This window comes from Sinocyclocheilus rhinocerous, unplaced genomic scaffold (genome assembly GCF_001515625.1).
Source record: "Sinocyclocheilus rhinocerous isolate Xijiao unplaced genomic scaffold, SAMN03320098_v1.1 scaffold1090, whole genome shotgun sequence".
Taxonomy (NCBI): domain Eukaryota; kingdom Metazoa; phylum Chordata; class Actinopteri; order Cypriniformes; family Cyprinidae; genus Sinocyclocheilus; species Sinocyclocheilus rhinocerous.
The window spans coordinates 358927-377718 of NW_015665008.1; the positions used below are offsets into that span (position 1 = coordinate 358927).

Genomic DNA, 18792 nt, shown 5'->3' on the forward strand with positions numbered 1-18792 from the left:
TTCTCCACAAACAGAAGTTGGTTGTCCCTAATCCATCCTATGCTTCCACGGGGTGCATTTTGGGGCAGCTTGTTGAGGATGGTTTGTGGGAAGCCCACCCTGTAACTCCTGATGGTCCCACAGTCAAAGATGTTTTTTGAGGAGGTACCTAAATAGCATTGAGATAGTGTAGAAATGATCTACAAACAGTTTGTACCCCAAGACCTTGTCATCCACCAGAGTCTTGACTGATTCTTAGCTCAGTCCCTTGATTTGTTGGATCTGAGTTACTGGGGAATTGCCTACATAAATCAAGAAATCCCATAAATGTGATGTGAAAAAACATGGCTTGTATGCCCACTTTATTGGGTTATCTTTATGATTTTGTTTTAGCCCAATTCTTGCCTTCCATGCCACTACCCTCTCATCAATGGCGAGGTTCTGGTGTGGATAGAAGAAGGTCTTGCATCCATCATGTATCCGCTGATACACTGGCTGCAGTTAGCAGAGGAGATCATAAGCAGGTGTTCCTTTCCCCCCCTCATGTTTTCAGCATTGGATTGCTACGTTAAAGTGCTGAGGAGATGGCCTAAACTTTCCTGCACGACATGACAGTCGCTGGAAAGTCAATGTCAATGCCACAGAGACTAGTCCCATTCACATCAGCAGCTGTCAGAATCTTTACCAGATCCATGGAGATAACAATTGAAAGGAAGGAGCATGTCCTGCCTTAGTCTCCCTGTGGTCTCCAGGTGCTTGGCAGTGTAGGCATTTGAATTTAGTTTGGCATACAGATGATGAACAGTTGGAACAACACCAGAGGACTGCTGGACTGCTTCAGGTTAATTTGAGGCCCGGGTGTTCAAGCTGGGTTTTCAAAGTAGCTATATATAAACTAGAGTTGGATTTGATGTATCTGGCTCGTCATCCCTGGATTTATCATTCTGCTCCTCATCACTTAATTCACGAAGCCCATCTACAAGTGTATTAAAAAAAAAGTGTATAACCTCTTTTTAGCCTCTGTGGATCCATGTGACAACCATGAAGTGTGGAGTGAAGGTGCAAATGAAAGTCTGGGTGCTCCTGGAGCATGCAAGTTTATTTTCATGCATGCTTACAAACTTTCAGTAGCAATTTTTAAGCTTAAGGTGGACATGCGATTAGCAGCAGCATACAATCTGCGTTTGACTGGATAATGATTTTGTCAAGATCAATTTTCAGAAAGGTCATTGGCCAGCTGAACTGTTGAAAACTTACTGGCATTAGATATGGCTTTGGCTGCTCTGGTTGGTTACCGAGACTTGCTTGAGCAGTACTGGACTGCTGATCAGAAGCCTCTACCAAGCATAGCAACAGGTTTGTTACAAAAACATGCATCAAATGAACATGCATTACAATTCCTATTGAAAACATGCTACATCAACTCAATATATTCTCAATCTTTTGGACAAATACTAGAATGGATGTTATGTAATGAATGATTAGCATACAGTTTTTACATCATATATATCTCAAAACGATGGTCAAATATGAAAACTACTTTCCAATGATATAGAGCTTGTGTAGACATTAGTTTAGGTTAAGAATAATATATCACGGTCTCAAATATGTAATAACAATGAGCCCAGTGGTGGGCTAGTGAGAGTTAACAGCTTTAAAGAAATCGTTGTTCTAAAAATGAAAATATGCTTACTCCCCAAAACGTGCTTGCTTACTGCCTCAGGCCATCCAAAATGTAGGTGACTTTCTTTCTTCAGTAGAGTACTAAAGATGGTTTGTAGCTAAACCCATGGGACTATACTTTATTCCACTTTAGACTTACTACGAAGTATCATATATATCTCAAAACGATGGTCAAATATGAAAACTACTTTCCAATGATATAGAGCTTGTGTAGACATTAGTTTAGGTTAAGAATAATATATCACGGTCTCAAATATGTAATAACAATGAGCCCAGTGGACTTACTACGAAGTAACTTTGCAACTACATGAAAACTAACTCACATTAATTTGCAAATACATGTTAAGTAACTCTCATTTGTAGGTGACTTTCTTTCTTCAGTAGAGTACTAAAGATGGTTTGTAGCTAAACCCATGGGACTATACTTTATTCCACTTTAGACTTACTACGAAGTAACTTTGCAACTACATGAACACTAACTCACATTAATTTGCAAATACATGTTAAGTAACTCTCATTTGAGTGTTAGCAGACAGGGTAGCACTTTATTTTACAGCGTACATACTTTTGTACTTATAGCAATTACAATAACTGGGTAATACTAATCCTGAACCTAACCCATGTAGGTACCTTATACTACCCATTACTTTCCTGGGTAAGTACACTGTATAAGTGCAACCACAAACTGTAAGGTTAGGGTTAGTAGAATAAGTGGACATGTTCTTGCAAAGTCACCTGTAGTCAGGAAAATATCTGTTGGGGGACCATCAAAATTAAGTGTAAGGAGATATTATGCATATAGTCCACTAATAATGGACTATTCACAATTCACAAAGTGTATTAATCTAAATAAAGAAAAGACACCCATCACAAATAACAGGGATCCTATTAAAAAGATCCCTGGAGTCCCTGCTCTCTCTCCCAAAACACACAAACACTTTCAGACCGCGATGTCAGCAAAGATTTGGGCTTGAATATTGTGAAGTGAGATAGAAGGTCCCTAAGATAAGATATGTGGAGTTCATAACTGCCCATTTTCTGCTATGAAGAAAAAGGATCGAATAAATTCTTCTGGGGAAAAAAAATAAATAAAAAAAATAAAAGATTTTCATGCCGGACAGCACACTATACCACGCTGCTTAAAACATTTGTAGTTGTTAAACCTTGTCAAAACGCAAGGTTGATACATTACATCACGATCAGTAGTTTAAAAGAGAACACACGCTTTGAGAGAAATGAGTGGTCAGTGGATGTTGTGTGCTGATGTGGCTAACACGAGTGTCTAAATAAAGATGCATCTTAAATACATAATTTTTTTACACTTTGCATTGATACATTTTAATCATTTAATTCCATGCATCAATCCGTTATAGCTCTAGCACCTAGTAGGTACACCTTTCCTGATCTACTTCTGAAGGATGCATATTAATACCTTAAGGACCCACACACACCTAAGCCAAATGCAAATCATCTATCAAGCATATCAAGAATGAAAGACAAAAGAGAAACTAGTAAGGAACTAGGGGACTTTTAATGTAAATAGCAGATAAACAACCATGGCACTACAGGGATTACAAGCTTATCAAAATGAACCGCAAAGAACACTTAAAAAAATGAATAAAAATACAAGGGTAAGATCCATTTTTATACATTTCCAAACCGCTCCGCACATTTTCGCTTCTTTGCCTGAAAGAGAAAGAGAGGGTGGGATAAGGAGAAGGCCATCATAGTGAGAAACAAGATTGTAACATGGTCAATACTGATATAAATAGGAGCCTCGCTTGAGGTGTTGCCACGATTTACAGCGGATAAGATTCAGTTTTATTCCTCTGAAGTTGTTGTGCTAAGGATGATGTTGTCTGACATTATTTATTTATTTTTTTAAATCGCTCCTGTCCTTTGTCGGAATCGCACACTAAATTTAATCAGGGGATGATGGCAAAAATGTAGTCTTGCCACAAAGTGATGAATTTCAGATCACTGCCTTGTCTCTTGTATGGTAGGCAATGTCAGTCCTCCCACAAAACATTAATTGGTAGAATCATAATTTCTTCCAACAAAGATAACCTGAATAATTTCTACAACTATCAAACATTTTTGAACTCGAGCTTGTAACAAACTCTGAATACAGTGTTTTCCCAACACTTTAGATAGTGTAGCACCTTTCAGTCTAAAGAAAATTAAATAAATTAATATATGCAGGTGTGTTCTCAGAAAATATTAAATAAAACAAACTAATGCATAAATACAAATATTTGTCTGGTACTCTATTAGATGCTGGAGATAAAAAAAAGATTATATTTATTTTTTAAGATATTTGTTCATAGTCTGAATTAACGTTGCAGATACTTTATTACTTGGCATGTTTATGAAGCAAATAAGCTAAATAAATATGAACAGAAATCACACATAAACCTATGCTTAAAAAGCCCATACACACGTGGACAAAATTGTTGGTACCCTTCCATTAAAGAAAGAAAAACCAACAATGGTTACTGAAATAACTTGAAACTGACAAAAGTAATAATAAAAACATTACTGAAATGTAACTAATGAAATGATTGCTTTTGAATTGTGGTTCAACAGAAGCATAAAAAAAAAGAAAAGAAAAAAAAAAAGAAACTGGCCTGGAAAAAAAAAATGGTACCTTCTATGATCACAGACGCAAAAATGAAGCATACAAAGAAAAGAACACTGTACCTACTGTGAAACATGGAGGAAGCTCGGTTATGTTCAGGGGCTGCTTTGCTGCATCTGGCACAGGGTGTCTTGAATCTGTGCAGAGTACAATGAAATCTCAAGACCATCAAGGCATTCTGGAGCGAAATGTGCTGCCCAGTGTCAGAAAGCTTGGTCTCAGTCGCAGGTCATGGGTCCTCCAACAGGATAATGACCCAAAACACACAAACTGCGCTTTGTATCTGCTTTCTGCTGATTGAGATTGACATGCTAAATGGCTGACTGACCAGGTACACTCTCATTCATTTAGTTCACGAACGAGTGCTGCTCTGGAGGGAGGAATTTCAGTGAACGAGAAATATGAGTCAATGGATTACGTGAACGAGAACGATTCGTTCACCAAAAAGATTCGTTCAAAAAGAACGATTCGTTCACGAACTAAACATCACTACTCTGTACATTACTTGTCATTTGTAAGCTTTTTTTGAAATATGAAAAAAATAAAAAAGGTACCTTTTTAGAGACTGAAGAGACATTCATGCCAAAACGTTCTGCTCTCTTTTTTAATACCTCAACGTCAACCTGAAAGAGACTGGCATGTTTAACAGTGGTTTTGCAGAGATTAAGTTATTTCATATTTCAATTTCCAAGTCCCCACAAAAATGTGCAACCAAATTACTCACATTAACTTTGGCTGAAGTTCCTAAAAAAACAAAACAAAAAACAACATATCAATGGATGGACATTTTCATTAATTAGGCACTGCACAGGGTTCATACACATTTTTACCAATACATTTCCATGACTTTTGAGACCATATTCATGACCTAAAGTTCCATTAATTTTACAAGTACACATGTAAAATATGAAGACAAATCTGTTCAAATTTATCATAGCACATGTTAGCTATGGACTAATGAATGACTATTAATGCTTCTTATTTGTTTTAATAAGTACAAGCTACAACTGTGCCAGAGGTTACTCCACGCAGAGAACATATCACATCACTGAATATTATAATTTATTTAACCAATATTATCAACTGAACTCAGAACCTGAATTTCATTTAGGAAACAGTTTAGGTTTAACAGTAGTATTCAGGTAGAGAAATATACAGAAATTGAATAAACTGTAAATTAAAAACCGATTAATCATTCAAATTAAAGTTACAAATGTTTAGTCAAGAGCAGTGATTGACCTATTTTTTGTCTTTTGTTGTTTGATTAACATTAATGACAGACTGCACAGCTTTATTAAAGGTGTCATGAATTGAGAAATCAACTTTTACTTGACCTTTTGATATATAAGAGGTCATCGAGCTAAAATAATATTCTGTAAGTTTCAGAACTGAAAACAATCTTGTTACTGAAATAAAAGCTTTTGACACCAGGCCCAGCGAACGTCAGATCCTGGAATGTGCCTAAACACCGCCTTCACAGAAGAATATCAATGCCTAATTCTGTAGCCCCGCCCACTGATTCGTGCATGACGTAGGAGGTAAATAACATAAGCTAAACCGGATCGAGCAACCAAGCAATAAACATGCTGTTAAAGATGGCAAAATATTGTGCAGTGCCTGGTTGTGGAAGAACAGAGTCACTGCATAACCTTCCTTCGGATTCAAATATTAGGAATGCGTGGTTGAACTTTATTTTTAATGAAGTTTCAGCTCACGCGAGTAAAACATTGAGCTTCATTTCACAGAGGACTCCTTTGTAAACAAGACACAGGTCGACGCTGGATTTGCAGAGAGACTGAGATCAAAAAGCAATGCTGTGCCGTCTACATCAGATCCGACAGGAATGGCGCAGCACACTTATGCGAGTAAAAAATATTTGTACTATGTGTCACTATTGCTTTGTTAGAGATCGCTTGATATGTCCTAATTATGTGTAGGTGTCTAACCAAAGTCACAGAAGTCTCCAGCTATGAAGGACTTAGCTTGTCAAACAGGCACACAAAAAGTTAGTTTACTATGCAAAACTATTATCCAATCATAGCAGTGGGCGTTTACTTCCAAGTCTTCAATGCGGCACGCCCATAAAAACCCAGCGTTTCTCGAGCCGGCCTCAAAACCAGGGTAGAAAATAGCCCATTACTTAATGATTTTGATGTTTTTAAATGTAAAAACCATGCGAACGTCATAAGTGGACCTCAGACAACAGTATAAAATAAAAAAAGCCAGTTCATGACCCCTTTAAGCTGCTGTCCCTTTAAGACCGACTGAATGGATCCAACATACTGCTACACAACAGTTTTCTTTCTCAACAGTCACTTAAGACAAAACCGACTGCGTTTATAAGGCTACTCGCAAGGACGGACATTTTGACAATTTTGTGTGTATTTGGCCGCTTAATAATAAGTTGTGGAAAAATAATGGTACTCGCGAGGTGTTTCTTTTCCAAAAGTTTCTGGGTTTATTAATTTTTCCAAACCTTTTTCAGGCCTGGAAACTGCCGGTTTTAAAATTCCATGACTTTTCCAGATTTTTCATGAACGTACGGACCCTGACTGTAGCTTGCAGCCTTAACTTTAAAGATAGACTGCGTTTCACAATATAGTGGTCACACAGACAACACAACTAACTTAACTGCACACACCAAACACAGAGCAAGCACTAATGTCCAAATTCAAATGACTGACTTGTGTATGTACCAGTTTTAAGTAAATAAATAGTTTATCAAAAGACTGAAATGAACTAATTTGAAGACATTATCAGACTAAACAACTGACTCACTGAGTCATTCATTACAGTTGGTCATGACCAAAAGTCAACAAAGGACATGAGATCAAAACACTGTAATTAGTGACTGGTTGTTCAAATGTTATGTCATGTCTTTCACTTGCAACTTATTTTTAAGTAATTGTATCAGTATGATGCTATTTTAAAAAGGTAATGTAAATAAAGCACAACCAATGTGTGGCAGTAGAAGAAATGTGGCACAAAAATACCATCATAGTCTTACCTGACAACAGCATCACAGTGGCACAACACAACAAACTTAAATGAAAATAACCAATAGCAGCTGTATTTTAACAAAAGGAATTTTGAAAACAGTTTTGAGATGCACTGTATTAGATTGTCAACTCACCTTTGGATGATACAGCTTCAGGTTCTTGCAGACCAAACCTAATAAAACAAGAATAGGAATTTAAGATATATAGATGGCTCAAAAACGCATGCAATAATCTACTGCATTATATAAGCATTATAGCTAACAGATGATACCGATGTATATTTTCACATGTCCACTTTCACAATTTTACAGTTACCAGTCTGTTTTTTCTCTAGAATGCATGTAAAATGTACTATTGTTGTCAAATTTTATTTCAGATTTAACGTGTTTTGAAACAGTTTTGACAAAGTTATGTAGATTTGTCTTTTCCCATTCAAATAGATAAGTGTGTGAGAGATTTTTTTTTTAACATATTGCTACACGATGAAGCACAGGCCTATGTGCACTGGTGTGGCTCACATTTCTTACATAAGACCATTGCACAGTCCAAACACTGCATTTCAACCAAAAGAAATGCTCAAGACTTCTTCAGTCTTCAACCATCTTTTAATGACATTTAATACAAAAAAAGAAAAACAAATGTAATCTCTCTCTCTCTCAAACAAGCAAACCTTGCTGCTCTTGCTGCCTTTTTGCTGTCCGCACTTGGTGCAATATTGAAGCGTTCCGCTCTTTTCTGAAGCCTCTGCAATGAAAATAATAATTTTGTACTTCTTTTATGGCAAGAAGAATATACCATAGAATTTCATTATATAATGCACATCTATTAAATGTGTAGTGTAAAATATAGGCCAGCACTATATTGTACAAACGCCAAGCACTGCCGTCACAGTAATTTTTCACTGTAACAGCAGCCAAATTACACATTTCTTTGACAAATAATTAGTCAAGGTTAAATATGATAATGACATTAATATCAGTAACTTATTTCATTGTTTCTCTCTTTTTATCATCATCTCTATTTTCAAATGATAATGTCTCAATTCCAGCCCTACTGGTGCAAAACACCACTTTGGTTTCAGTAAAGATCATTACCTCACCAACTGTAGCAGGAGGGTTTATCTTGACCAGTTTTTTCTCAGTCACCCTGAAATCAAGAGCACAGTGAACAAACAAACCCATTTCCAATCACTAATCCTCAGACAAAGCTAGTACTATAGTGTGGCATTATTTTATTTTATTTTATTTATTTTTTATATGCCATGTGCAAAGTATGCTGATGTATAAGTGAAGGGGGAATGACATACTCTTCAGGAGGAGTAAACTCTTGCTTCTGGGAATCGGTCTCTTCTTTGGCAAAGGCCTCCTAAAACACATGCAAAGTATGTTACATTGAGCACATCAAACAATATGACTGTCGTCCCATCTGGAACCTGACACAAGAAACACATTTCTCTGTTTACACCTATTAAAATCCATTCAAACTCCATCCATTTACAGTACTAAAATCCATCTCAGGTGATCTGATCAGTCAAAGACGTTTTGTAATCTGATTAATTAAACCACAAAAAGAGACAGTCAGAGATGCATGTGACCACATTGCTTTGAAAGGTAAACTTGAATTTTGTTTTGCTGTATCCAGGACAGTAAAGGACCATCTATTCACCTGTCAATCATCCACTGCACTTTGTTATGCTTTAAAATAAAGCTAGATAGGTGAAGTTTGTCAAAGAAAAACTAGGGTTGTATGATATGACTATATATAGCCTATATATCTTGACAATGATATAAAGTGTGTATTGATAGAGACTTTTTAAATTGTTTACATCACCATGTTAGAGCAATAAAAGTAGCATTAAATTTTTTTTTTGAAAACATACAGGACGTGCTCGATGCAAAAAAAAAGTTAAATGTAATAAACAGTGAAAAAGAACTCAATGGGGCACTCAAAAACCTTGAATCTGACTATTTTCTTAACCATATTCAAAATCATTTATGTTCTGAACACAACCACTGGGCAATAAGCAGGCACTGTAGTTTTGTTCAGAATATATGTAATGCACGTATATGAACTGGATAGCAACGTTAAGGGTTAATATAAACAGAACTTTCAGAATCTGAAATCGGATCCACTCCAAACAGATTGGGGTTATTGTTAACATGCATTATACATTGACATAGCGAGCGATTCATGTATTTCCGAAAACCAGAGACCCTTCCCATCAAAATTGGTTTATGACAGGGCTCCAGACAAAAAAAAAAAATAATAAAAAAAAATAAATAACCAGTAAGGTGTCATTGGCTCCTATAAGAAAAAAACTTATTAAAATATATATAATTAAAAAATTATTTTTTTAGGTGCCACAGAATAAACGTGTTTTATTTATATCAATATCATGGACCATAAGCAGCACTTGGCCACTGAGTGTAGTTTGGGCTCCTCCTCAATGCATCCTGTAAATGTTGTCATACACTCTTAAAAATAAAGGTGCTTCACGATGCCATAGAAGAACCTTTTTTGTCTAAATGGTTTCATAATGAACCTTTAAAATCTGAAGTACCTTTACATTTCACAAAAGGTTCTTTGTGGCGAAATAAAGTCCTTCAGATTATAAAATGTCGAGAGAGATGGTTCTTTAAAGAACCTTTAACTGAATGGTTCTTTGTGGCAAAAATGCTTCTTCTATGGCATCGCTGTGAACACTTCAGTAAGCTGTACTGTAGGCTCTCTAATAAAATAGCCTACGTTTTGATGTTAATTCATGTTTATTATGTACTATAGTAGTAAAGACAAAGATTAAATGGGTTCACTTGCCGCTTGAACTGAGGCGCTAAAGCGATCGCTTCTGCCGGATTAAAGAGCGCCAAAACAACATATTTATTGTTTGAATTTCGTTATGAATTTGGCATAATTTTAAAGCTGATACTTTGTTTATTAAAAAGCAACAAAGCACAAAGCTTTTTGAGATTACTGGACGGCAAGTGCGCTTCAAATAATATGAAGTTCACGCATTAACAGAACACAGCATAGAGCAGTGTTTCTCAACCCTGGCCGCCCCCCAGCACTGCACATTTTGTGTGTCTCCCTAATCAAACACACCTGATTCAACTCATTAGCTCATTAAAAGAAACTCCAGGACCTGAAATAGGTGTGTCAGATAAGGGACACATACAAAATGTGCAGTGTTGGGGGGCGCCCAGGACCAGGGTTGAGAAACACTGGCATAGACTAAGATCTTGATAAGAAGATGCCATATTAGTAATTATTATAAACGAGAATAGTTAACGATATTGCCAATATTCCACACAGCTGACAGCTTTACCTGTTGTAGTTTGTTCAAGTTGTGCACGAAATAGACTCTGCTTTTGTGCACTTTTACTTCGCACGTCTCCGTCATTGCGATCTCTCTCGCGCTGCACAACTGAGCTGCGTTTAGCAGGTGTGCGTCAGAGATGAGGACTGTTTGAAACCCTTTTTTCCACTAAAACTTTGATGCGCATCGTCTCAGTTTAATACGTGAACATAACAAAAGATGTGATGGCAAAACAATCAGGGAAAAAAGGCACTGCTTGCAAATTTTTAAGTTATAACATGTAAATATATATAGTCGCCAGTGTCGCGACCTCAGCAAAAACTTCACTCGCAAATTAATATTTTTGGTCGCACGACCGTTTTAGTCGCAGTCTAAAAGTCGCAGGGAAGTCGTGGCCTAATGGTTAGAGAGTCGGACTCGTAACCCAAAGGCTGCGGGTTCGAGTCTCGTACCGGCAGGGATTGTAGGTGGGGGGGAGTGAATGTACAGCGCTCTCTTCCACCTTCAATACCACGACTGAGGTGCCCTTGAGCAAGGCACCGAACCCCCAACTGCTCCCCGGGCGCCGCAGCAAAAAATGGCTGCCCACTGCTCCGGGTGTGTGTTCACGGTGTGTGTGTTCACTGCTGTGTGTGTGCACTTTGGATGGGTTAAATGCAGAGCACTAATTCCAAGTACGGGTCACCATACTTGGCCACATGTCACGTCACGTCACGTCTGGAGCCCTGTTCATGGCCACTTGTGATCAGATCAGCCAGGACAGATCTTAATACCAGGAATAAACTGGTCAAACACTAAGGACTACACACAATGCATTTCATTTCTGTAAAAAAAAATAAAAATAAAAAAAATAAAAAAAATTGCTACATGTACTGTTATATGTCGTTATAGCACTTGTATATCATTGCTCTTTTGTTGATTTTGATTGCTTCCATTGTCCTCATTTGTAAGTCGCTTTGGATAAAAGCGTCTGCTAAATGACTAAATGTATAAAACAACACTCTAGCTACTACATTCAGTGTGCATCTATTTTAGCTTTTGTCCTGAAAACTCCCATGGAAACATTACATCTGGGAAAACTTACCTCACCATATTCTCCCAGAACTTCCTCTTCATTCACTTCTTCTAAAAACACATTTTAAATGTTAAACAGGTATTATAACGGTTTCAGAATTTGAGATTTATCCTGCCAGGATGCCCAAAATTATTTTTATTCACATTAAAGGAATAGTTCAGCCTAAAATGAAAATTCAGTCATCATTTACTCATCCTTATGTTGTTCCAAACCTGTATGAGTTTCTTCTGTTGAATACAAAAGAAGAATGCGAGTAATCAAACAGTTGCTGGTACTTTTCAATACTTCCATAGTATGAAAAGAATACTATGGAAGTCATTGCGGAGCAAGAACTGTTTCATCCTCACCAGCTTTCTTCAAAATATTGTATTTGGAGTTCTGCAGAAGATAGAAATTCATACTGGTTTGAAACAACATGAGAGCGAGTAAATGACGTCAGAACTTTCATTTGTGGGTGAACTACCTCTTTAAGAGAAGAAGGGAGTAGTATGTCAATAAATAGGTGCAGTATTACACCTATCTTTGAGAGATCTAAAGAACACAATTGTAATGAGAACTGGTTAAGGAAAAAAAAGTAACCATAAAGTAAAATATATAAAAAGGCTGAAATATATTGTATTAGCAAATGCTTACCATGCTCGTCCAGGTAGGCCTGCAGCCGGGCAATCAGATCGGCTTTATTTCCTTTGGCTTCCAGCCCACGAGCAGTACATTCCTGCTTCAGTTCAGCCAACTGTGGAGATTATATTAGTTTTAATGACTGGGGCTACATACATTTATCACAACCACAAATCACATGCATGCTGTGTGAAACCTATGTTTTGTCAGTCCACAACGTTGGCATCTGAACAAACATGGCTTCTAAATAATTGAGTTCTAACAAATTAAATGTACCATGTCATTCATATGAAAAAAGAAAAGTGGAGAAAAATTCTTGCATCTTAATCTAGGTCGATGCGTGGTTTAAAACAGTGTTTCCCAACCTTTTTTTAGTCGCGGCACCCTTTGGAAATTTTAACAAATTTGTGGCACCCTACAAAATTAATTTTGTCACAATATTTGAATTTCTAACTTCAATATGATACTTTGAAAAGTGTAGATATTCGGTACAGCAGGGAAGAACTGCAGAATATACTGTCATACAGATATTTTTAATATTATAAAAAAAAAATTGTCCATCAATGGTGGCAAATCAGTCAAGAGTTGCCCATTTACCACACCTTGTTACAACACAGTCGGCTATTGCAGACAGAAACAATACTGCACTACATAGATGTTTCCTGTCAGCTCGATTTTTGAGTGGACTTTGCTGTTCCGATGAGCATGAACGGTATACGAGTGGAGCACTCACATGGGCCGTGAGCGACTGAGCGGAGCACACACACGCATAGAGCGGGATAACACGCAGAGCGTCACACCACGTGAAAGTGAAACCTGAGCGGTGAACTAATTTTCGGCAGCCGGAATTTCAGTGCATCTCTAATTATTGGCGACATCAGAAATGGATATTATATAATAGCTGCTTTTTTGAACATTTTAGCCATTTAAAAATATTAAAAAAGGATTTTTTTACGCGGCACCCCTGCTCTCGACAGACGGCACCCCGGTTGGGAAACACTGGTTTAAAACGCTCTAGATTTTCATACCTTTACGCCCAAAAATGCGGTTTATGAAGGCAGCTAGCTAGGTGTTGATGGACAATGACGGCCAAAAAGCAAGCAACTATATTGTTTTAGATTGACGTCTATTGTTACAACCCACTTTTTAGGCACTTGTAGGGGAAGAACACGTGCTGGTTGGGCTTTATTTTTTAGAGTTAACTGGTGTAGTTGATAAACCACTGGAAGAGTAGAACGTAGTGCCTGAGTGGTGAGGGAAAAAAAGTAAAAGTCGCGTTTTAGTAGTCTCTTAAAGACTGAGCTAAAATGCTTTTTAAATAAGCAGGTAACTTAGATGTTTTTCAGCGAGGAACGAAAGGTACACAGCTCACTATTGAGGCTAGAGTCAAAACGCTGTCTGTCAATAGGAAGCTGACTAGAGTTTTTGAGAAACAAGTGCTGAATGAACCTTGAAACGTTAACTTAAATATATTACGGTTTAATCATCATAAGCCAACTTAGCACAGCTCGCTGTTACAACCAGATCCAAAAACCAAATAGAAACATACTAACAAACATTCATAGAAACGTTCTTTGCGCATCGTTTCTTACCTTGAGTTTATGCAGTTCCACGACTTCCGCCATTTTCTTGAAGAGGTTTGTATTTTGAAATCTGCTTCATTCCGGTTTTAACGTCTTTACGGCCGATTTAGCGCGGCAGCGCCACCGGTCGGTCAGGAGACATTTAACACGGACAGTTTTTTTTGAAATCCTATCTTAAATCACAACCAATGGCAGCTGTAATCAGTACAATTGGGTGGCTTTTTAAATATCACAATAATACAAAGCTATACTACCTCCACAAAATCTCTGAATTCACTTAAATGATTGTTTGGGTTGGACTAAAAAGTCCAAGTTTGTTCTGTCTAATATTTACATTTGTAAGTTTATTTTACGGAATTTCATAACCGATTAACTTTGCAACATTGACCCTGTTTTGAAACTGAATGAATCAACGCTGAACTAAATTGAGCTGAATGACAATTTTCTTCTGTAGAGCTGCTTTTACAGCTGAAATTATATTCGTTTAATAATTTAGGAATTTAGCAACATCAACACTATTATTTTACAGTTAATTATTGTGAAGCTGCTTTGAAACTATATTTTATAAAGCGCTGTATAAATAAATGTGTCTCGTCAGCGTCCTGTCGTAGCAGTTTATCGCCAAACCAGCGCTATTTAGTGATGGACGCTTTCGAAGCACTGCTTCGTGAAGCTTCGAAACCTTTGTGAATCGTTTGTTAAGAAAACAGTGGTTCGGAGCGCGCTGTCAAACTGCCAAAGTCACGTGATTTCAGTAAACGAGGCTTCATTACGCCATATTGCCGTCGGGGGGCGATGGTCTCTGTGAACCCGTGAATCATGCGAGGTCACTGAGATCGAACTATTGAACCTGTCTATGGTTTTTACCTGATCTCGCATCAGTTTGTAGACATTTTTAACGAGACTTGTGTGTGATTAAAAGGATGAGTAGTAGTTAATAGCCTCTTACTGGCCTGTTTAGACAAGCTCTCCATAAAACAAACAAAACAAGCCCTGCAAATGAATAATAATTGTTAAAAAAACACAAATTATACAGACACTTCATGTTTAATTGTATTTTATTGTTTCAGTTGCATTTAATGCATTTACTTTCAAGAAAACATTTGCAATGGGTTTGTAAAAGCTGTCTTTGTCCTGAGTTTTTGTTGCATTTACACAATTTGACCAGCAGGCGTCAGCAGCGTGTGGTGTTTCGAGCGCTTCGAAACAGTGAATCATTTTGCAGTTGGTTCAATTGATTCGAAGCTTCGAAAAGGTTCGTTTCTCCCATCACTAGTGCTATTATTATCGCTTCGTCTGGGTGCTCTTGTGTTCGTTTGAGCTCTAGCACCCATCGTAAACCACAAGAGGGCGGACGTTAATTTTTTCGCTCAGTTCATTGGTTTAGACATAACGGAAACGAGGTTTTGTGTGTGGTCGGTTTACACGTCAAGTGGGAGGGCTTTATTGTTTCACTCAGTTCATTGGTTTAGAAGGCTGAACTTCTCTTTGGATCCGCCTTTTCTTTCGGCCAGAGGGCGGGGCTTGTTTTTTGTGCGTCGTACGAGGGCGTGCTGAATGAAACGCGGGAACTGGCGGTACTGATCAGTTGTGACGTGATTTTCTGTCGTCAGTATTTTTAAGATCAAATAACTGATTTTAATTCGTTTGATTGCCGTTTGGATACTAAAAGTACTCTCTCTATACAGCCGCTGTTTTAAGAAGATTTAGAGTGGCAGTTTTCCCCCCAAAAAGGGGCAGTTTGACATGGAGTCTTTTCAGAAAGTCGAGAAGATTGGAGAGGGAACATACGGGGTTGTTTATAAAGCCAAGAATAAAATCACCGGAGAGACAGTTGCACTAAAGAAAATTCGGTTAGACACGTAAGTCTTTGTCATTACTTTCTTCTTTTTGTGTGTGTGTATTAGATTTTTGTGTCATTAGTGTCTTAGGTTTAACGTAAATAACTTGCATACAGACACACTCTAAATTGTAACTTAGTGTCTCTAATGTACATTTTATATTTACGATTAATAAAACTAATTTACGTGTTTTAGTACATTTAAAACGTACTTCGCCTCTTTTAGAAAGACGTTCTGTCAAAGCTGTTGCACTGCTGATTGTAAATAACCTAGATTTACAAACAGATAATGGCAAAAGTTTCACTTGGTTAACTTGGTTAAGTTAATGCACAGGGTGTCATGAACTTTAAGTGAAAACTGTCCGAGCCTTCAGAGACGTCAGTCTTTTTGAGGGGTATTTCATAAGCTGAGATGAGGTTCATTAGTCATATAAACAGATGTTTGTCTTAGATGCATGTCTTTGATTGACATGATTATTTGTCTGTTTACAGGGAGACTGAAGGTGTTCCCAGCACTGCCATACGTGAGATCTCTCTGCTAAAAGAGCTCAATCACCCAAACATAGTCAAGTATGTACAGTGTCTAATCTTCTGTTCTGAATGAATGAATTTAGCCTCAAGTGCATAACTTGCATTCACATCGTAATGTATTGTCAAACTCAAAGTCAATGTACAACTGCCCTAATGCTCCTGGAGTCTTACAAGGGCTGTTTTCTCACCTACAGGTTGCGTGATGTGATACACACAGAAAATAAACTTTACTTGGTGTTTGAATTTCTTCACCAAGACCTGAAGAGGTTTATGGACTCGTCCTCTGTTGCTGGCATATCCCTGCCTCTCGTGAAGGTGAGTTTAATTGTGTTCAACAATTAATGCCGACTGCAGACCTGAATTTGGAAAAAGTAATTGAAAATACCTTCTATTTTTGTAACACTTTGTTATAAGATTATTGATTAAATAAATTTAATCGACAATGTGAAGCTATTGTAAATATTGTTTGAGAGAATAAGAGTCTTGTGGAAAGCCAGAATTTTAATAAACTTTTTTACCCCTGACAGTAAATTTTTTTTAAAGATGGCAAAGTAGAGTTACACAAAATTGATGAATTTAAATGAACACTATATCCTCAAAAAAGTTTTTTGATTGCTTGAAAGATTTCTTGGTTTCATTCCAATTCACAAGATTGTTATTCTCTTTTGTTTCAATATCAGTTCATTTGTAAATATTTCAGGAACGTGTCTTTTTATTCTTAAGAAAAAATGCTGTTAACCCAGGACTCCATACTAACATTTGAGAGCAGTGGCACCAGCGCCACTAGTCTATAGATGGTGGCGCCAGAAGCAGATTTGGTAGAGCTGGGGGGGTGGTGTGTGGGGTATTAAAAAGAAAGATAATTTAATCATAAAATTATTATTGTTTTATATTAATAAGTGCAGTTCCTTATAATATTACATGTTTATTTCTTGCTAATGCACATTTACATTTAGTCATTTAGCAGACGCTTTTATCCAAAGCGACTTACAAATGAGGACAATGGAAGCAATCAAAATCAACAAAAGAGCAATGATATACAAGTGCTATAACAAATCTCAGTTAGCTTAACGCAGTACACGTAGCAATGTGTTTTTTTAAATAATATAATAAATAAAAAGAAAACCTAGCATAGAAAAAGAATAGAGCAAGCTAGTGTTAGATGTCTTTTTGCTTTTGTTAATTGTATAATAAATGAAAAGAAAACCGATATAATACACAAAGATTAGAAAGCAAGTGTTAGTTTTTTTATTTAATTTTTTTTAAAGAAAACAAGCAGCCAATGAATAGAGTGCCAGTCTAAAAGGGACAAGTGTTTTTTTTTTTAAAGAATAGAATTAGGAGTGCTAGAGTTAGAGGGTCAAATAAAGATGGAAGAGATGTGGTTTTAGCCGATTCTTGAAGATGGCTAAGGACACGCTCGGATTGAGTTGGGCAGGTCATTCCACCAGGAGGGAACAGTTAATGTAAAAGTCACAACACCCTCTGGCTGCTTGAGACGGAGCAGCTCACGCTCTGCAGCCACGGCTTGTTCACACACAGTCTCAGCTAATGGCAGGGCAAAACAGACTGTTTCGAAAGCATAATTACGTTTTACCCTACTAGAATTGATGCCGGAAAGTTATCATATTCATAAGTGCAACAAGTCATTTGCATGTGAAAGTAGAAACATGCAATTCAGACGAAACTTCTGGGCTGATTATAACGTGCACGTTAACTTTCCTCATGAAATGTGTCTGTGGGTCCGACAATAGCCTCCACAATGTCATATATTCGCTCGTGGCCAGCGCACTCTTAAGCAGTTATGAGCAGCAGGCAGTGCAATATGTGTGAAATCTTTTATTTTTGTTATCACTATGGCCATTTGACTTATAACAGGGTCCAGCGTTTCCCATACATTGAGTTATTTGTGGCGGCTCGTCACAATATCAAAACTGACCGCCACAAATCACGAATAGATTTTTCAAAAGGCTTATACTTTGTTGAATAAAATGAGCGCTTCACGTTTCAAAATTAAAATGCAGCGCGGGTGTTTTTATATGAATGTATCTTTGAAAAGAACCGACATTGAGTAAATAGATTTTCCAAAAGGCTTATACTTTGTTGAATAAACTGAGCACTGCACGTTTCAAAATTAAAATGCAGCATGGGTGTTTTTATATATCTTTGAAAAGAACCGACCATCTTCAGAAAAGCTTCGATGTCATTTTCATTTCGTCTTTCCTGTAATGTGTGATAAAGTAGCGTTTGTGAGCAGCGTTTATTTGATTACAACCGTTACCGGGGAAACCACTATATCTCCAGCTCCCAAAGCGCCTCCTGGTGGCAGAGAATTAATTTGCAGTCTGTGGGAAACACTGGTGTCTGTCAGCAAACATAAACAAAGAGCATGCTTCAGAACTGTTTTGAGAAGGTGCTTAAGTTTTGAGCCATGTATTATTACTCTGCATCTAGTTGACATGGTCTCTGCTGACATTCAGGGCTGTATAGGTCGTCTCTAGGTGCTGATCCACCATCTGATCTGGATACAGAC

The 18792-nt window shown here is 37.3% G+C and overlaps 2 protein-coding genes and 1 long non-coding RNA gene across 3 annotated transcripts in view; 1 reads left to right on the forward strand and 2 right to left on the reverse strand.

The window, feature by feature from the left end:
• Positions 1-3174: 3174 nt before the first annotated feature.
• Positions 3175-4560, reverse strand: LOC107730891 (uncharacterized). Its single transcript, XR_001638727.1, has 2 exons — positions 4367-4560; positions 3175-3348 (listed from the first exon to the last, which is right to left on the reverse strand). It is a non-coding gene; the product is annotated as an uncharacterized LOC107730891 (long non-coding RNA).
• Positions 4561-4652: 92 nt separating this feature from the next.
• LOC107730882 (SAP domain-containing ribonucleoprotein-like) lies at positions 4653-14008 on the reverse strand. Its single transcript, XM_016541835.1, has 10 exons — positions 13898-14008; positions 12321-12420; positions 11697-11737; positions 8606-8664; positions 8394-8445; positions 7970-8043; positions 7434-7471; positions 5025-5044; positions 4855-4923; positions 4653-4670 (listed from the first exon to the last, which is right to left on the reverse strand). Exons 1-10 carry the CDS (start codon positions 13928-13930, stop codon positions 4653-4655), a joined length of 504 nt encoding a protein of 167 aa, XP_016397321.1. The 5' UTR covers positions 13931-14008.
• A 1420-nt stretch (positions 14009-15428) lies between these two features.
• The window catches only part of LOC107730883 (cyclin-dependent kinase 2), a 26567-nt gene continuing 23203 nt past the window's right edge, over positions 15429-18792 (forward strand). Inside the window, exons 1-4 of the mRNA XM_016541836.1 lie at positions 15429-15496; positions 15577-15750; positions 16221-16298; positions 16454-16574. Coding sequence (XP_016397322.1) covers positions 15635-15750; positions 16221-16298; positions 16454-16574 — 315 coding nt within the window. The 5' untranslated portion in view covers positions 15429-15496; positions 15577-15634. The remainder of the gene's footprint in view (positions 15497-15576; positions 15751-16220; positions 16299-16453; positions 16575-18792) is intronic.